We start from the raw sequence: 13,356 nt of genomic DNA on the forward strand, positions 1-13,356 counted from the left end.
TGGTATTAGTGGTAGTGTAGCTATGGGTCCTGGTTCTATGGGTGGCGGGTCTATGAACGGTGGTAGCGGGTCTATGAACGGTAGCAGTACTGGTTCTATGGGTGGTAGCGGCTCTATGAACGGTAGCAGTACTGGCTCTATGAACGGTGGTAGCGGGTCTATGAACGGTAGCAGTACTGGTTCTATGGGTGGTAGCGGTTCTATGAACGGTAGCAGTACTGGTTCTATGAACGGTAGCAGTACTGGCTCTATGGGTGGTAGCTCTATGAACGGTGGTAGCATGGGTAGCAGCAGCACTGGTAGTGGTACAGGTAGCAGCATGAACGGTGCTATGAACGGTGGTAGTACCATGACTGGCAACACTATGGGTGGCGGTGCTATGAACGGTAGTACCATGACTGGCAACACTATGGGTGGCGGTGCTATGAACGGTAGTACCATGACTGGCAACACTATGGGTGGCGGTGCTATGGGTGGCGGCATGGGTGGGGGCCCTAGGAGTTCTGTCTCTTCCTCCACTCTTAAGCCAGCAGCTACATCCAATCCTTCACCTGGAGGAATGGCTAAGTCACAGAATAGCACCCAATCTCTTCCAGGGCAAAACCTTGGGCTTACTTCACAAACCATGGCTACAGCACCTGCGGCACCTGCTGCCTCGGGTGGAAGCAAGTTGTCTGAGGACACAATGAAGCAGTCTCTGAGCGCGTGCGGGTATAGTGGAGCTCCAAAGAGTGATTTTGTTACTGAGCTCATCAACCAGATCAACAAGCAAAGCTGGGATAGCAACCAAACCTCAATGTTCTTAGCACAAATCTTCCACGAGTCCCAGGGACTTACCCAGCTCCAGGAGCAGGCGTGTGTGTCAACTCCTTGCACCCAGTATGACGGCTCTAACGGATCTTCAGTGACTGGTGTGCCTGGGCAGCACTACTTTGGAAGGGGGTACATGCAACTCACTTGGCCTTCTAACTACAATGCTGCCAGCAACGCTTTATACAAGAACAACAGTCTTCTCCAAAACCCAGGCTCTGTAGCCTCTGACAAGTCCATTGCCGCAGCCACCTCCATTTGGTTCTGGAACACGAACGTTATGACGAGCAAAGCACCCCTGACCCAGTTCGGGCTAACCACCAAGGCCATCAATGGAAGCATTGAGTGTGGAAAGGGCCAGCAGCCAGCACCAGTTAATAGGTGGCAGAACTACCAAAAGATTGCCAAAGTGCTTGGGGTAACCAACCTGGCGTCTGAGTCGGGGTGCTACAACTAAATAAACTCTAATGATTGGACTTGCGGTTGGTTGGGGGTTTCTGTTCAATGCTTTCGCCAACAATGCAGTTTTTTTCCATTCTTCTTGACCTCTTAATCATGCCTCGGTTAGATAGCAGGTGTGCAAAGCCGGGCTGCTTTTTGTAAATTTTGGTCATTTCCAGATAGGCTTCTTTAACAGAGTCGGCGGCAATGCCCGTGGTTGCAGATACCACGTCGTATCCCTTGGCGGTTGGCGCAAAGTACTTCCGAGCCAGGACATGGCGCCTAATGCTATCCATCCAGTAGGAGAGGTAGACTCGCTGCCCTTCCGCTGAAAGGGGCTGCTCGGGGCCGGCGGTGTACGGGGGCCTGGCTGTTACCCGTGAGAGATAGTAGCTAAAATCGATAAGAACGGCGCCTAGCCCGGTTTTCCTGTACGGGGGAAAGACAACGATGCATGAAAGGTTGTTGTTCCCTTCCCCCCGCTCCTTTGAGAAGTACCCTTGAATGGTGAACCCTGTTGCAGTAACCTCTCCAATGATGTAGAAAAGAAAGGGCTCAACGTCGTAGTAGAGGGTTTTGTGGTTGAGGAACATTTTGGCCAGTAAGCAGAGGCTTTGGCAGTAACTCTGCCTTTGGGTGCCCTCAACTTCAAAAATGCCAATTCGGTCGCTGTCCAAATAGAGCAGCCGGCCCGGTGCAAAGGGGTTGGTGCACTTTTTCTTGTGCCTGTTACTGACAAACTCGCTTGAAAAGTACTCCAGGCACCGCCCGCAAATGTACAGCCCTGGAAACTTGACGTACTCTTCAGGGTACGGCGAAGAAAAGAGAGGAACCATTCTAACTTCTCCTAAAAACACCTCTTTGATCCCGTCCGACGCCTTTTCGGACGTTTTGTTCTGTCTGATGATGTCTGTTATTCTTTTGTAGGTGTCTGGGTCTGTTTCCACAGCAGCTCTTTCAAAAACTGAGATTTCTGGACCAATTAGGCTGGCGTATTCTGGCTCTATGTGCAGGGACGCACAGTTCGCACAAATGTTTTCTGGGTCTGGTGAAAACTGATGCCTTTGGTGGTAGTGATACCCACAGAGAATGCAGCGTACTAGGTCGCTTCCCTCGCGGCAAAAGCAAACGTAGCAAACTCCGCATGCATCACACGAAAGTGCTCTGTTTTCTTTTCCAAGAAGCCTTACCTTGTCCTCAACGTTCTTCTCCACGTGGAACTGGTCTGTGCATGTCCCGCATTTCATTCAATTTTTTCTTAAAATTCGAATGAAAAAAAGACAGACACACTACAAGGAAAGAGGACAGCCAAAAGAGAGGGAAAGACTTGGGGCGCTGGAAAAAAACAGACATTTCCTTATAAGGAGCAAGCAGCACAAAGAAACTGAAGAAAAAATACAAAAAATAAAGAAACTTGCTGCCGAGAGCAATCCAAACGAATTCCAGTTCTTCATGCACAAATATCGAAGACAGGGCACCCGCCTCGTTCCCCTTGAAGAGAAAAGCGCCCCCAAAGACCTTCCCTCCCCATCCCACCAACGCCCATCCACCACCCAAAGCCTTCCCTTCCCACAAAAGATAGTCTTTGCAGATGACTAGACAGCCCAACGGCCAAGCACCGACCAAACCACTGAGAACAGACCATTTATATCTTACCTACTATGCCAAACCCAAAGCCTGGTTTTGTGTGCCACCCCTGCCCCGTGTCTCTAACAAGCAGTTTCCCCTTCTGCACTGGGGCTTTTTCTTCTAAAGAAGCTATCGAGAACTAGAGTCTCAATACACGCTCTAACCCTCTCTAGTGGGTTTGCCAGGTATCCTTGGTGGTAGAGAGCGAAAATAGCACCTGAAACCACTACACAGAAGAGAAGCAGGAGAACTAGCAAACTAATAGCTACCTGAATCATTGTTGCAATCGTCCAAACGGTAATTCTTCCCACAAAAGCCAGTGCTAGAGAGCTATAGATAATGGTGTTACTGGTAATCATTGAAGTCGGCATTGAGGAAGTGTTGAAAAAAATAGTCACGTTCGGGTTTATAAATTTTTTATTCCGGCCTCTCAGAATAGGCCAGGGTTAGTGTTTCGGTTAGTGATACCTGGAGCACACCATAAAAAGACCAGACAGGGAGGGAGGTGCCAGGCTCTGCAGTGTTTGGACCAAATTTTAGACTATCACAACCAAAGACAAAAAATATTTTTCGGTCACAGGTCACAATCTATCTTATACACCCGTATCTGTATCACCTAAAATATAAATTTCTTAAGTTTTTTATCTGTTAACATGAAAGAGGGAAGGAGGAACCAAAAGATAGCCGCTACACTGATCTTCCTGAGCCTCTCCATCTTAGCCATGGGTCTGTATAGGTACTTTGTTTCGGGTGAAACCAGCAACTATGCCAAGGGAGTAGCCAAGAACACGACCCCAGCCCTCTTTGATCTAGGTGCAAAGATAGATAGTGAGGTACTTGGCATGGAGGAGCGGAGCTTAAGCGATCCCCCATCATATGAGGGTTCAACGATCGTTGCATCGTCTGATGTCAGGGCCCACAACCCGAACACCCACACCGGTTACAACACCTACACAAACACCCGCATCGATTACAACACAGACACCCATGCAGATGCCCGCACAAACACAGACACCAGCACAGACACCCGCACCGAACACAACACAGACACAGACACCTGCACCAATTGCAATACCCACACAGACACCGATTACAGCAGAGACACCACTGAGAAGGACGTGCCTACCCTGAATCTTAAAATGCCTGACACGATAGGTGATCTCGCCACAATCATTGACTCCATAATTAAGAAAGAGACTGTGGCCGTTGATTCGGCACTAAATTACCTGAACAGGTACACCACAGTATCACATTTCCTGGAAAACAACGCGTTAGCCACAACGACCCAAGATCATTCGCATATAGTCAAGTCAGACTTTGATATTGAGCGTGATAAGATCATAAAAACGTACCAAAACGCCGTTAATGTTGATATTATCAGTCTTTTCTATGCTATCCACAAAATCTTTGCCTTTATAGGCCCAAGCCATCCACACCTCCACTTGCTTGGGGAAGATAAACAGCAAGACCATGCTATTAGAACGGACCCCCTGATTAAAAGACTGGTTAATCTGCTTCCCTTGATGTTCACACTCATTAAGGCACATCCCAGCACCCCCCGTTGCCAAAAATGTGCAGCTAGATCACAAAACCGGTACCAATGGTGTTGTTGGTACATCAGGCAAAAAACATACGTTATTGACCGGAGTGGAGCACTAGCGTGGCTGACAGAGCTGAGAAAGGGGGTTGAAAACACCCACCCAGTCCCAGGCATAATCTCACCGGCAGGAAAGAAAGCTGTGCTAGAAAACCTTGACACAGCCTGTGCCACCATTCGCCACTTCGAGTCCGTCAGAGCAATTGGGGGACAAAACAACACCGCCTACAACCCAGTGCCCTGGTTTTTCTTCAAAGACTGGGCATATAACCCCATTCCAGACCCAAACCCGACCCACAAGCCTTTTACTGCCGCCAAGCTCTGGCCTAACTGATATGCCCAACCGATATGCCCAACCGCTATGCCCAACCGCTATGCCTTAGTACGGTGTCCCTTAGTACGCACGCTATGCCTTTATTGTGTTCGGGTTTGTCTCAGGGTTTGGGCTAGCCTTAGGCCCATATACTGCCTTATTCCGCTATGCCCATACACCGCTGCCTCGCTTTCTATTGTTCTTGCAGCTCCCGAACTATCTCCCTTTCTATCTTTGCGGTACTCTCTACGTACAACTCCTTGATGGCTGACATATCTATTGCCTTCTTATACCCCCGAACAAACACAAGCACCATCTTGTTCCAGATCAGGTACCTTCCATTTGATTTGTCACCATCAACAATGTACCTGAACACTGCATTCAGCGTTATCTCTGAAAGCTTGATTTTCTTGATAAGCACTGATGTGAGCAGCGTTGAAACACACGGCGACCTCGTGCACCCAACCATGTCCATGATGAACTCTTCCATATAAACTCTCTCTGAGCCCCCCTTCATAATCACCCGGCTCAGAACCAGGGACGCCGTGCTGCTCATGCCTGCCTCCAGCCACGGCTTAATAACGCCCTCAGTAAAAGCTTTGGTGTTTTTTGTGATAATCAGTGTCATTCCGTTAAAGAGCGACTGTTCCAGTCGCTTGTACGTGGCAATGTGCTTCTTGCCAAGGTCGTGGAAGACTTCGGCTACTTTGAGCTTGACAGGGTAGTAGTTCAGAGGGTACCCAACGACCCGGTCCGTTATTTCCTTCAGCGTGCAAAACTTGCTTTTCCTCAAGTCAACCAGCTCTAGGAGGAGGAGGAACTCCTCCGGGGTCTTTGGGGCCAGCGCCGAGTCTTTTGAGTGAAGACGAAAAACAGAAGGAACTTCTCCCCTCTGAATGTCTTCTTCGAGTTTTTCAAGCTCCTCGCAGTTTCTGCTTAGAATGTCGCAGTACCCCGATCCGTTATTCAGCTCACTAATGACTCTACGACCAATGTCCATGCGTTATAAAATTTTATTATTTTTATCCCAGTAAAATGGAAGCAGGAGCGCCAATTCTAGCAAAAGTAGTACAGATCCTTTCAAGAACGGGCCCTGGAGGTTCGTGCCAGTACGTTAAAGTCACTCTTCTCAGCAACAACCGCTCCCTCACCCGCGTAGTTGAAGGACCTCTCAGAGAAGGAGACGTCATTGAGCTTCTAGAGGCAGAAAGAGACCAGAAAGTCGGCAGGAGATAATAAATAGCCATTTGCATGGTAGACTGCTGTGAACGAACATCTATGACCCCTAAACCGCTGCCCTGTCCTAAATACCCGCTAAACCGCTAACCACCAAACTGTTCCAGCAACCCCTTTATGCAGCATGCTTCCGTTGGAAATCTGCTGGTGACTAGGGGAAGGTAGTCGGTGGATATACACGAAAGAAGGCCTTTCCAGTGGTTCTGGTAGTGGTGGAGCATGAAGGGTCCTAAAACCTCAAGAAAAACCTGGAGAACGCAGGGGTTAAAGGTGGTTTCCAGCTTTTTTGTGTGGTTGAGAAGCGAGGAAACAAACTGCCAGGCTTCTTTGTGCTGCCCACTTTCCCGGAGAACGGCAAAGTAGACGCGGTACATCCCCAGCAGGCACTCTAGCGGAAGGACGCTTTTAAAGAGGACTTTTTTGTAGAGGTGGATAATGTTGGTCTGTGCTGACAGAGCCGTAAGAAAGAGAGCGTACCCCGTAGCTGACGCTTTGTTGGCTGATACCTGTGCCTGTATCTGCTCAATTAGCCGGTCAATGGTTACGTAGGAAAAAGACACCAGCTTTTGGGGGGGGATGGCTGTACTGGCGTATTGGAGGACTAGCCGGGTTATGTGGGAGACCTTTTCTTGGGTGTTGTTTATCTGGGAGAGTCTCTTATTGAGGAGAATAATGGCGTCTCTTTTTTCGGGAATGGTAAGTTGTTCAAATGGAAGGTCTTCTTCCCTGGAGGACTCTTCAATGAGGGAGGACACAACCAAAAGATGAGATCTTTGTTTTTCAGAGACTTTTTCAGCGTTGTACCTTTCCATGGACGCTGTGATTCTTTCTCTTTCCTTGGCGGTGGCTGAAAGAACCAGAGCTATCCTCTCCAAGACTTTCATCTTTAAAAAATAATTATGCGCATTGTACCCGCACTGCTATTTGGACTTGTTTCTGCGGGTGTAGACACACTCATGAAAGAGAAGTGTGCAGAGGAGAGGTACTTGGTGTTTAGGAAAGGAGACACGCTGAGCGTTTACGACATGTACAGAGAAGAGATATCCAAGCAGGTAGAGCTGGGATGGGACAGGGCGCTGGTGGCTGAGAACATGGAAATAGGCGTTTGGGTTAGCGAGGGGCTAGGGGAGAGGGGAGAGAATGGTCTGGTTAGTGTTGAAATGGATAAGCGCTTTGAAAGAAGTTTTCGGGAGAGCTCGCTGGCCAAAAAAGCTCCTTCGGTTGAGAGGCTTCCTGCCGCCACAATCCAGGAAAGAAGCATACTCACCAAAGAGTCACGGATTGGCGTGGAGTACCTGTACATGCCAGATGGTGTAATTGTACTTCTTTACAACGAAACGGTTTTTAAGGTGTTTACGCCGGAGGGTGTGACTGAAACGGTCAAAAGAGACCTTCGCACGGGCGTCAAAAAGAGCTTAGTTAAGAGGAACGACCGGCACATCGACCCAATCAACAAGCTGGAAGGGGTCTATGGCGCAGACGCCATCTATTTTTTAAAGTACCTTAACGGGTACTACTACCTGTCTGAGGCGTACCTCTCGGAAATAGAGGAAGACACAGCTGAGACAGCTGCGTATGTGTTTGGGCTGCTGATTTCGCTTGGGGCGGTCATTCTGGGCGTTCTTGGGGTGCTTCCCTGGGGCATTCGGGTTTTTTTGGCAAGCCGCTCCCCAATAGAGGTTTTCGGGGAGTCTGAGTATCCGATTTACAGGCACGGGCAGCTGTTTGGGCACAAGAAGGTGCTTGTCCTCGCACTAGACCTGAGAAACGAGGGGAACAGCCGCCTTTTCCACAACCTAGGCCTTCTTAAGCGGCTTGGGGTGGCAGATTCAGGTGTGTACGTTGAGGAGTCAAGACACAGGGTGCTGCTGGCCTACGATGGCGGAGTTGTCTCACTCGGGTGGCTTCTTGTCCATGGACAGGCAGAAGAAGTCCACCGAGCTATGCTAGAGACCGTTAAAGCCGTTGAAAGCGTCCACGAAAAGGGGCACTTCAATCTTTCCCTTACCATAGATAACGTTTTTGTGCACCCGGGCACCTATACTGTGAGTCTCCTGGGGGTGGAGCGTCTGGAAAGAGCGCCAGCGCCAGCCCACCTCCACAAAGACTTCACAGAGCTTGGTCTTCTCTTCTACACGGTCTACCTGAAAAAGAACCACCTCCCAGCGCCAGCGGCAACAGAAAGCGTACCAAAAAAAATTAGTGAACAGGTTTTGCCGTACCGCTTTTCACACCGGGCCAGCCTCTTTCTCGGGTGCAAGCCCGGGGCAGACGTAGAGCTTCTTGACTGCATCTCCCTGCTCCTAGACCCAGAGCATCGGACACTCCCGGAGATAGCCAGGCACCCAGTCTTTTGGACAGTCGTGGAAAAGTTTGAGTTCCTAGCCCATTTTAGCGACTACGTCTTTGACCACCCCCAGGACCAGGTAATTGAAACAAGCCAGGCGTTCCTGCAGGCCGAGAAGGACCCTTCCAGCTGGAGCGTGTACATCAACATCGATATCTTCGAAGGACTTACCAAGCACGGCAAGTACTACTACAACTGCAAAGTCATTCGAGATCTTTATCGGATAGTCAGAAACAACGGCAGACACTTCCAATCCATCCCTGAAAAAGGAAGAAGGCTGCTTGGAAAAAATCTTTTAGATTACACCACTTATTTCCTCGATACTTTTCCATATTTGGTAATTTTTGCAGATATTGTTACCCAAGAAAAAGAGCTCAGAGACATATCTGAGTGGAGCAAGACAGAAGTCTGGGGGGGCGGATCACGGGGCAGCCCAAATTAAACTCTTCAGCTTTTCTGCAAATTTTTTAGCTTTTTAGAACTAGCCAAGAATGCGATTCACATGCGAGCAAATAAAGTTTCTCTCCCCAGAACACTTCAGAGTGCTCCTGGCCATTGAAATGGGAAGCAAGAACCACGAGGCAGTGCCTGTTGACCTAATTGCCAAAATCTCAAACGCCAAGTGCAGCATAAGCAACGTTATCACCGACCTTATCAAACAAAACCTGGTAAAATACATCCCAAACACCGTCTATGAAGGCTACGCCCTAACATACACGGGGTACGACAATCTGGCACTCTACGCCCTGAAAAAAGAAGGGGTCATTGCCGGAGTTGGCACCAAAATAGGCGTTGGAAAAGAGTCAGACCTCTATCTGGGCCAGGCACCAGACAAGAAGCTTATCTGTGTTAAGATCCACAGGCTGGGGCGCATCTGTTTTAGAACGGTCAAGAACAACCGAGACTACCACCAGAACAGAAAGTACACCTCGTGGATGTACCTCTCAAGACTCTCAGCAGAAAAAGAGTTTGAGCACATGCAGATCCTCCAAAAGACCGTCCCAATGCCCCTGCCCATTGCGCAAAACAGACACGTTGTCATAATGGAGCACCTTACCAACTACACCGCCCTCTCCAAAGTCCTTAAGTCCACCCTGCCCAAGGGCCTAAAGCCCACACTGCTGGGAATCATGGAGGACATCAAAGAGCTAGGGTACATCCACGGGGACTATAACGAGTTTAACATTATGCTGCGCAATGACGGAAAGAAGGTCAAAATCATCGACTTCCCACAAATGATCCCAACCACCGACCACAAAGCCCAGGAGTACTACCAAAGAGACAGAGAGTGCATAGAAACATACTTTAGAGAACATACGCCCTTTTGATAGTGCTGTGGTGTGGTGTGCTGTGCTGTACCGGGACATACCGTGAGGGTCCATTCAATAAACCATTAGTGTACCGTACCGTGATGTACCGCACCCAAACCCTTACCCAAACCAGGACCAGGCAACACAAGCGCAAAGCTATTTATTCAATTATTATTGTACTTTTTCCCTCCTTGGTGGGAAGAGCGGTGGTTGTTCATGGTTTTGAGGAAGGAGTCACCATGGCCCCAGGTGCTCTTGTCTATTTCTTCATCATCTGGACCACAAATCTTCTTTCGCCCGTTTTTTGAAAGGGCCACAAAGAAGGCGTTTCTCTGGGCAGTGGAGGGATCAAAGCTTTTGGCGTTCGGGTTAAGCTTTTTAACACCGGCCAAGGGTTGGGCAGTGGTTTGGGGTGTGGTTTGGGGTGTGACCTGGGCAGGGGTTTGGGGGGTGGGTTGAGGAGTGGTTTGGGGGGTGTCCTTCTCTAATTGAATGGGCACTGCTGTAACAACCGTTCTGGATTGGGTGCTTGGTTTGGGGGAGTGGCTGCTAGAAGGCTCCCTCGATGAAGAAGAAGAGGCAGAAGAGGCAGCAGAAGAGTTGGAGGAAGAAACCTTCTGCTTGGACTCGTTTTTTTCAGTGGTCACCGGAAGAACCTTAAAAAGCTTGTTTGAGGACTTTTTAGTTGAAGGCTTGTCCCTGGACGTTTCAAAGACGTGAGTGCTAAAGTCAACTGACACGCCGTGGTTGTAGTGGTTGACAACAAAAGGCCTGCTCTCCTTCTTCTCCTCTTTCCTCTCCTCCTTCCTCTCCTCCTTCTTTTTGGGAGCGGCTTTGGGGGCTGCTTTGGGGCGGTCCTCTTTTTCTTCAGCTTCTATGGAGACTGACCCGTACTTCTGGTCCTCTGTTTTGTCCGTGTGGTGGCCTCTCTCTTCGTTGACGTGGTAGCTGCTGGAGTTACCACTGGTCATTTTCCTGGCCAGCTTTTCAGCTTCTTCTGAGTGTTTCTTGTACTCTTCTGAGTTTTTGTCAAGAACGGTGGTGTACATTGACTCGTCAAACTCCGATTTGACCCCAAACATTTCTTCATTAGCCTTGAACTGGTCCCACTCTCCAGGCTTGTTGTCGTACCTGTTCCTCTCTTTTTCGCGGGGCTCTTTCTCCTTCGTTTGGAAGAAGGGCTGGAACTCTCTCTGGCGCCCTGTTTTCTTTTTGCCTATCTCTGTGTCCGTTAGGAAGTCGTGGGTCTGGGCTCTTTGCGGGGTTACTTTCGCCTCTTTTTTTACCTCGGTGCTTTCATCAGAGAAAGACACTTCTTTATCTGAGTCTTTGTGTTTAAGGTCGAGCTTAAGGATCTTTTTGACGAAAAGCTTTTTGATAGAGATGGTGTAGCTGATTGAGCTGTCGGAAAAAAAGACAAAGTCAGCAAAGTTTAGCTGTTCTGCGTCCTCTGAAACGAGCTTTCCATACCCCGTGGTGCCTGAAACCATTTCTGCCACCACCATGTCTCGCTTGGTCCTTCTAAGGGCGTCAACCAGGTGGTCTATCCGAACAATATCTTCTGCAGGAACGGTGCTTTCAAAGGTAACTTCGTTTTCTCGGTCGTTGGTAAACTCTGACAACCTAACCTCTTTCTCAGTGACGTCGACTACTCTTCCGCAAACACTCTTCCCCGAAGTAAGCAAGATTTTATAGAGACTGCCTTTTACAAGAACAAAGTCCTTAATTTTCAAGGTTCTGTCAAATTTGTTTCGTTGCTGCTTTCTTTTATCACCTAGGCCTGATGCCTTCCTCTGCTTAGACTCTTCTTTGCTCTTCTGCATTTATAAACAAACAAAACAAATCAAAATAAGACTCTAAAATTTTATGTTCTGGTTCCCTGGTGACGCGCTGCCAATAAACAAAGGACAAACATCGGTTGGCATAGAGACAAAAGAAGCAACCGCGCCTGGAGAGCTAATGGTTCTTGAGGGAAGCAACTATTGGATAAATTTCAGAGAAGTTACCTATACACCACTGCTTGACGACATAGTCATTGGAACGGTTAAAAGCAAAGGAAAGGACCATTACAAGATAGAGATTGGAAGTAGCTCGCCTGCCGTGATCGACTGTCTTGATTTTACCAATGCCACCAAAAGAAACAGAGTCGCACTTTCTCCCGGAGACGCCGTGTTTGCGCAGGTCATTGACGATGCCAAGCACTCAGAAACGAGGCTTTCAGCTAGAACGGAGGCAGCCAAGGGCCTAGGCCCCCTGAAAAGCGGCGTCCTCATAAAAATCGGCATTCTCCAAAGCAGGTACCTACTTCTCAACCGCCAAAAGCTAGACCTTTCACCATATGAGTGCACCGTTACACTTGGCATGAATGGATACGCCTACGTCTCCCCACCGCACCAAGACATAATCACCCAGCTCCTTAAACAGGTCCACCCCAAGGTAGCGTAAGGTAGGGTGGGGTAAGGACAGGTAGGGCAGGGCTGCGTAAGGGGACAGGGCAGGGCGTAGGGTAAAGAGTTTATTTTCTCTGGTGGTAGGTTTTAGCTGCAGGCTTTGTCTTGTTCATTTCAGCTAACTCTTCCCGTGAGAAAATGGTTATCTTAGTGGGGTGCTGAGCTGCTGCTCCGTTCTTTCCAGTTGGGTCGTGGTTAAGGGTGATGGCGACCTTGATACCAAGGACACCCTGTTTAAGCAGAATGCTTGACTGGGCCTTCTTAACGTAGTCGTTGGTTGCGTTACCTGAATGAAGAAGGGTTCCGCTTGACACCTTGTAGCTCTTGGCTCTCTGTCCTCTAATCTTTCCGGAAACAATGACCTGAACACCAGCGGCGCCTCCCTCCATAATGGTTCGGAGCGCTGAGCTGACTGCTCTTCTAACGGGGATGGCGGTACCAAGCTTTTCTCTGATCATCTCGGCCTGGATCTGTGGGCTGAGTGCTCTGTTCTTTACCTGCTCCACGAAAATAGACACGGATCCCTCAGGAAGACCAAATCTCATCTGGATCAGGGAGATAAGCTGCTTAATGCGCAGCTTGTTGTGCTCAAGAACGTTAGTTGGCTTTCCTAGTTTGAGGGTTATTTCAATGGGTGAAGCGTATGGCTTGTAGTCCATTCCAGCGTATCCATCGTTTTGGAGATGTTTTGAGAAGAACTCGTTTAGTTCTGCGTACATTACTCCCTGGTTGACAATTACCAGATCGTCAGCCATGCGAGTGTTTCTTCTTTCTCTTCTAGCGATTTTATTCATTCTGGGGTCCATAAAATAAAAAAATATAAGCATGGAAAGACTTAGACAGATTATCCAAAAGAAAGAGAGTTTAAAAAGAGCCGAGGCAATGTGCACAATGCTTGAGACAGACGAGCACAACGAAGTAGCACTTATTCCAGCAGAGGCAAATTTTCAACTTCCAGATATCTTCTTGTCAACCCGCATTCTTCCAGAGTGTGAGACGTACTTCATTAGAGAAAGCACCGTTCTAGCGCCTCCCCAGGTGGAAGCCTGGAACAGTAACATTGGCCAGGCATTGGAGGCTCTAACCATCCACATGAGCATTTCCCCCAAAGACCCTCCCAAGCACCTGGTTACTGAAGAAGAGCTAGTCACAAGAATAGAAGAGGTTTTGGGCGGCTAGTAGGTCTCCTGCACACTACCGCACACTACCGCACACTACCGCAC

General features: G+C 48.8%; 14 protein-coding genes across 14 annotated transcripts; 8 read left to right on the forward strand and 6 right to left on the reverse strand.

Moving 5' to 3' along the window:
* Positions 1–559: 559 nt before the first annotated feature.
* On the forward strand, positions 560–1,267 carry NEDG_00690 (uncharacterized protein; the record flags this gene model as incomplete). Its single annotated transcript, XM_067688108.1, has 1 exon — positions 560–1,267. The coding sequence occupies one exon, from the start codon at positions 560–562 to the stop codon at positions 1,265–1,267; it is 708 nt and encodes a 235-aa protein (XP_067544205.1).
* Positions 1,268–1,274: 7 nt separating this feature from the next.
* NEDG_00691 (histone acetyltransferase MYST2) lies at positions 1,275–2,498 on the reverse strand (the record flags this gene model as incomplete). The annotated part of the gene is made up of 1 exon (XM_067688109.1): positions 1,275–2,498. One exon carries the CDS (start codon positions 2,496–2,498, stop codon positions 1,275–1,277), a length of 1,224 nt encoding a protein of 407 aa, XP_067544206.1.
* A 22-nt stretch (positions 2,499–2,520) lies between these two features.
* Positions 2,521–2,850, forward strand: NEDG_00692 (U3 small nucleolar RNA-associated protein 11; the record flags this gene model as incomplete). The annotated part of the gene is made up of 1 exon (XM_067688110.1): positions 2,521–2,850. The coding sequence occupies one exon, from the start codon at positions 2,521–2,523 to the stop codon at positions 2,848–2,850; it is 330 nt and encodes a 109-aa protein (XP_067544207.1).
* A 110-nt stretch (positions 2,851–2,960) lies between these two features.
* Positions 2,961–3,251, reverse strand: NEDG_00693 (uncharacterized protein; the record flags this gene model as incomplete). The annotated part of the gene is made up of 1 exon (XM_067688111.1): positions 2,961–3,251. One exon carries the CDS (start codon positions 3,249–3,251, stop codon positions 2,961–2,963), a length of 291 nt encoding a protein of 96 aa, XP_067544208.1.
* A 282-nt stretch (positions 3,252–3,533) lies between these two features.
* Positions 3,534–4,811, forward strand: NEDG_00694 (uncharacterized protein; the record flags this gene model as incomplete). The annotated part of the gene is made up of 1 exon (XM_067688112.1): positions 3,534–4,811. One exon carries the CDS (start codon positions 3,534–3,536, stop codon positions 4,809–4,811), a length of 1,278 nt encoding a protein of 425 aa, XP_067544209.1.
* A 172-nt stretch (positions 4,812–4,983) lies between these two features.
* NEDG_00695 (essential nuclear protein 1) lies at positions 4,984–5,790 on the reverse strand (the record flags this gene model as incomplete). Its single annotated transcript, XM_067688113.1, has 1 exon — positions 4,984–5,790. The coding sequence occupies one exon, from the start codon at positions 5,788–5,790 to the stop codon at positions 4,984–4,986; it is 807 nt and encodes a 268-aa protein (XP_067544210.1).
* Positions 5,791–5,825: 35 nt separating this feature from the next.
* NEDG_00696 (40S ribosomal protein eS28) lies at positions 5,826–6,026 on the forward strand (the record flags this gene model as incomplete). The annotated part of the gene is made up of 1 exon (XM_067688114.1): positions 5,826–6,026. The coding sequence occupies one exon, from the start codon at positions 5,826–5,828 to the stop codon at positions 6,024–6,026; it is 201 nt and encodes a 66-aa protein (XP_067544211.1).
* An 86-nt stretch (positions 6,027–6,112) lies between these two features.
* On the reverse strand, positions 6,113–6,910 carry NEDG_00697 (uncharacterized protein; the record flags this gene model as incomplete). Its single annotated transcript, XM_067688115.1, has 1 exon — positions 6,113–6,910. The coding sequence occupies one exon, from the start codon at positions 6,908–6,910 to the stop codon at positions 6,113–6,115; it is 798 nt and encodes a 265-aa protein (XP_067544212.1).
* A 15-nt stretch (positions 6,911–6,925) lies between these two features.
* On the forward strand, positions 6,926–8,815 carry NEDG_00698 (uncharacterized protein; the record flags this gene model as incomplete). Its single annotated transcript, XM_067688116.1, has 1 exon — positions 6,926–8,815. The coding sequence occupies one exon, from the start codon at positions 6,926–6,928 to the stop codon at positions 8,813–8,815; it is 1,890 nt and encodes a 629-aa protein (XP_067544213.1).
* Positions 8,816–8,864: 49 nt separating this feature from the next.
* Positions 8,865–9,701, forward strand: NEDG_00699 (RIO kinase 2; the record flags this gene model as incomplete). Its single annotated transcript, XM_067688117.1, has 1 exon — positions 8,865–9,701. One exon carries the CDS (start codon positions 8,865–8,867, stop codon positions 9,699–9,701), a length of 837 nt encoding a protein of 278 aa, XP_067544214.1.
* Positions 9,702–9,847: 146 nt separating this feature from the next.
* NEDG_00700 (uncharacterized protein) lies at positions 9,848–11,506 on the reverse strand (the record flags this gene model as incomplete). Its single annotated transcript, XM_067688118.1, has 1 exon — positions 9,848–11,506. The coding sequence occupies one exon, from the start codon at positions 11,504–11,506 to the stop codon at positions 9,848–9,850; it is 1,659 nt and encodes a 552-aa protein (XP_067544215.1).
* A 43-nt stretch (positions 11,507–11,549) lies between these two features.
* NEDG_00701 (exosome complex component RRP4) lies at positions 11,550–12,128 on the forward strand (the record flags this gene model as incomplete). The annotated part of the gene is made up of 1 exon (XM_067688119.1): positions 11,550–12,128. One exon carries the CDS (start codon positions 11,550–11,552, stop codon positions 12,126–12,128), a length of 579 nt encoding a protein of 192 aa, XP_067544216.1.
* Positions 12,129–12,198: 70 nt separating this feature from the next.
* On the reverse strand, positions 12,199–12,939 carry NEDG_00702 (40S ribosomal protein uS3; the record flags this gene model as incomplete). Its single annotated transcript, XM_067688120.1, has 1 exon — positions 12,199–12,939. The coding sequence occupies one exon, from the start codon at positions 12,937–12,939 to the stop codon at positions 12,199–12,201; it is 741 nt and encodes a 246-aa protein (XP_067544217.1).
* Positions 12,940–12,958: 19 nt separating this feature from the next.
* On the forward strand, positions 12,959–13,312 carry NEDG_00703 (uncharacterized protein; the record flags this gene model as incomplete). Its single annotated transcript, XM_067688121.1, has 1 exon — positions 12,959–13,312. One exon carries the CDS (start codon positions 12,959–12,961, stop codon positions 13,310–13,312), a length of 354 nt encoding a protein of 117 aa, XP_067544218.1.
* Between the last annotated feature and the right edge of the window lie 44 nt (positions 13,313–13,356).

Source organism: Nematocida displodere (assembly GCF_001642395.1).
Source record: "Nematocida displodere strain JUm2807 chromosome Unknown 2, whole genome shotgun sequence".
Lineage (NCBI taxonomy): Eukaryota > Fungi > Microsporidia > Nematocida > Nematocida displodere.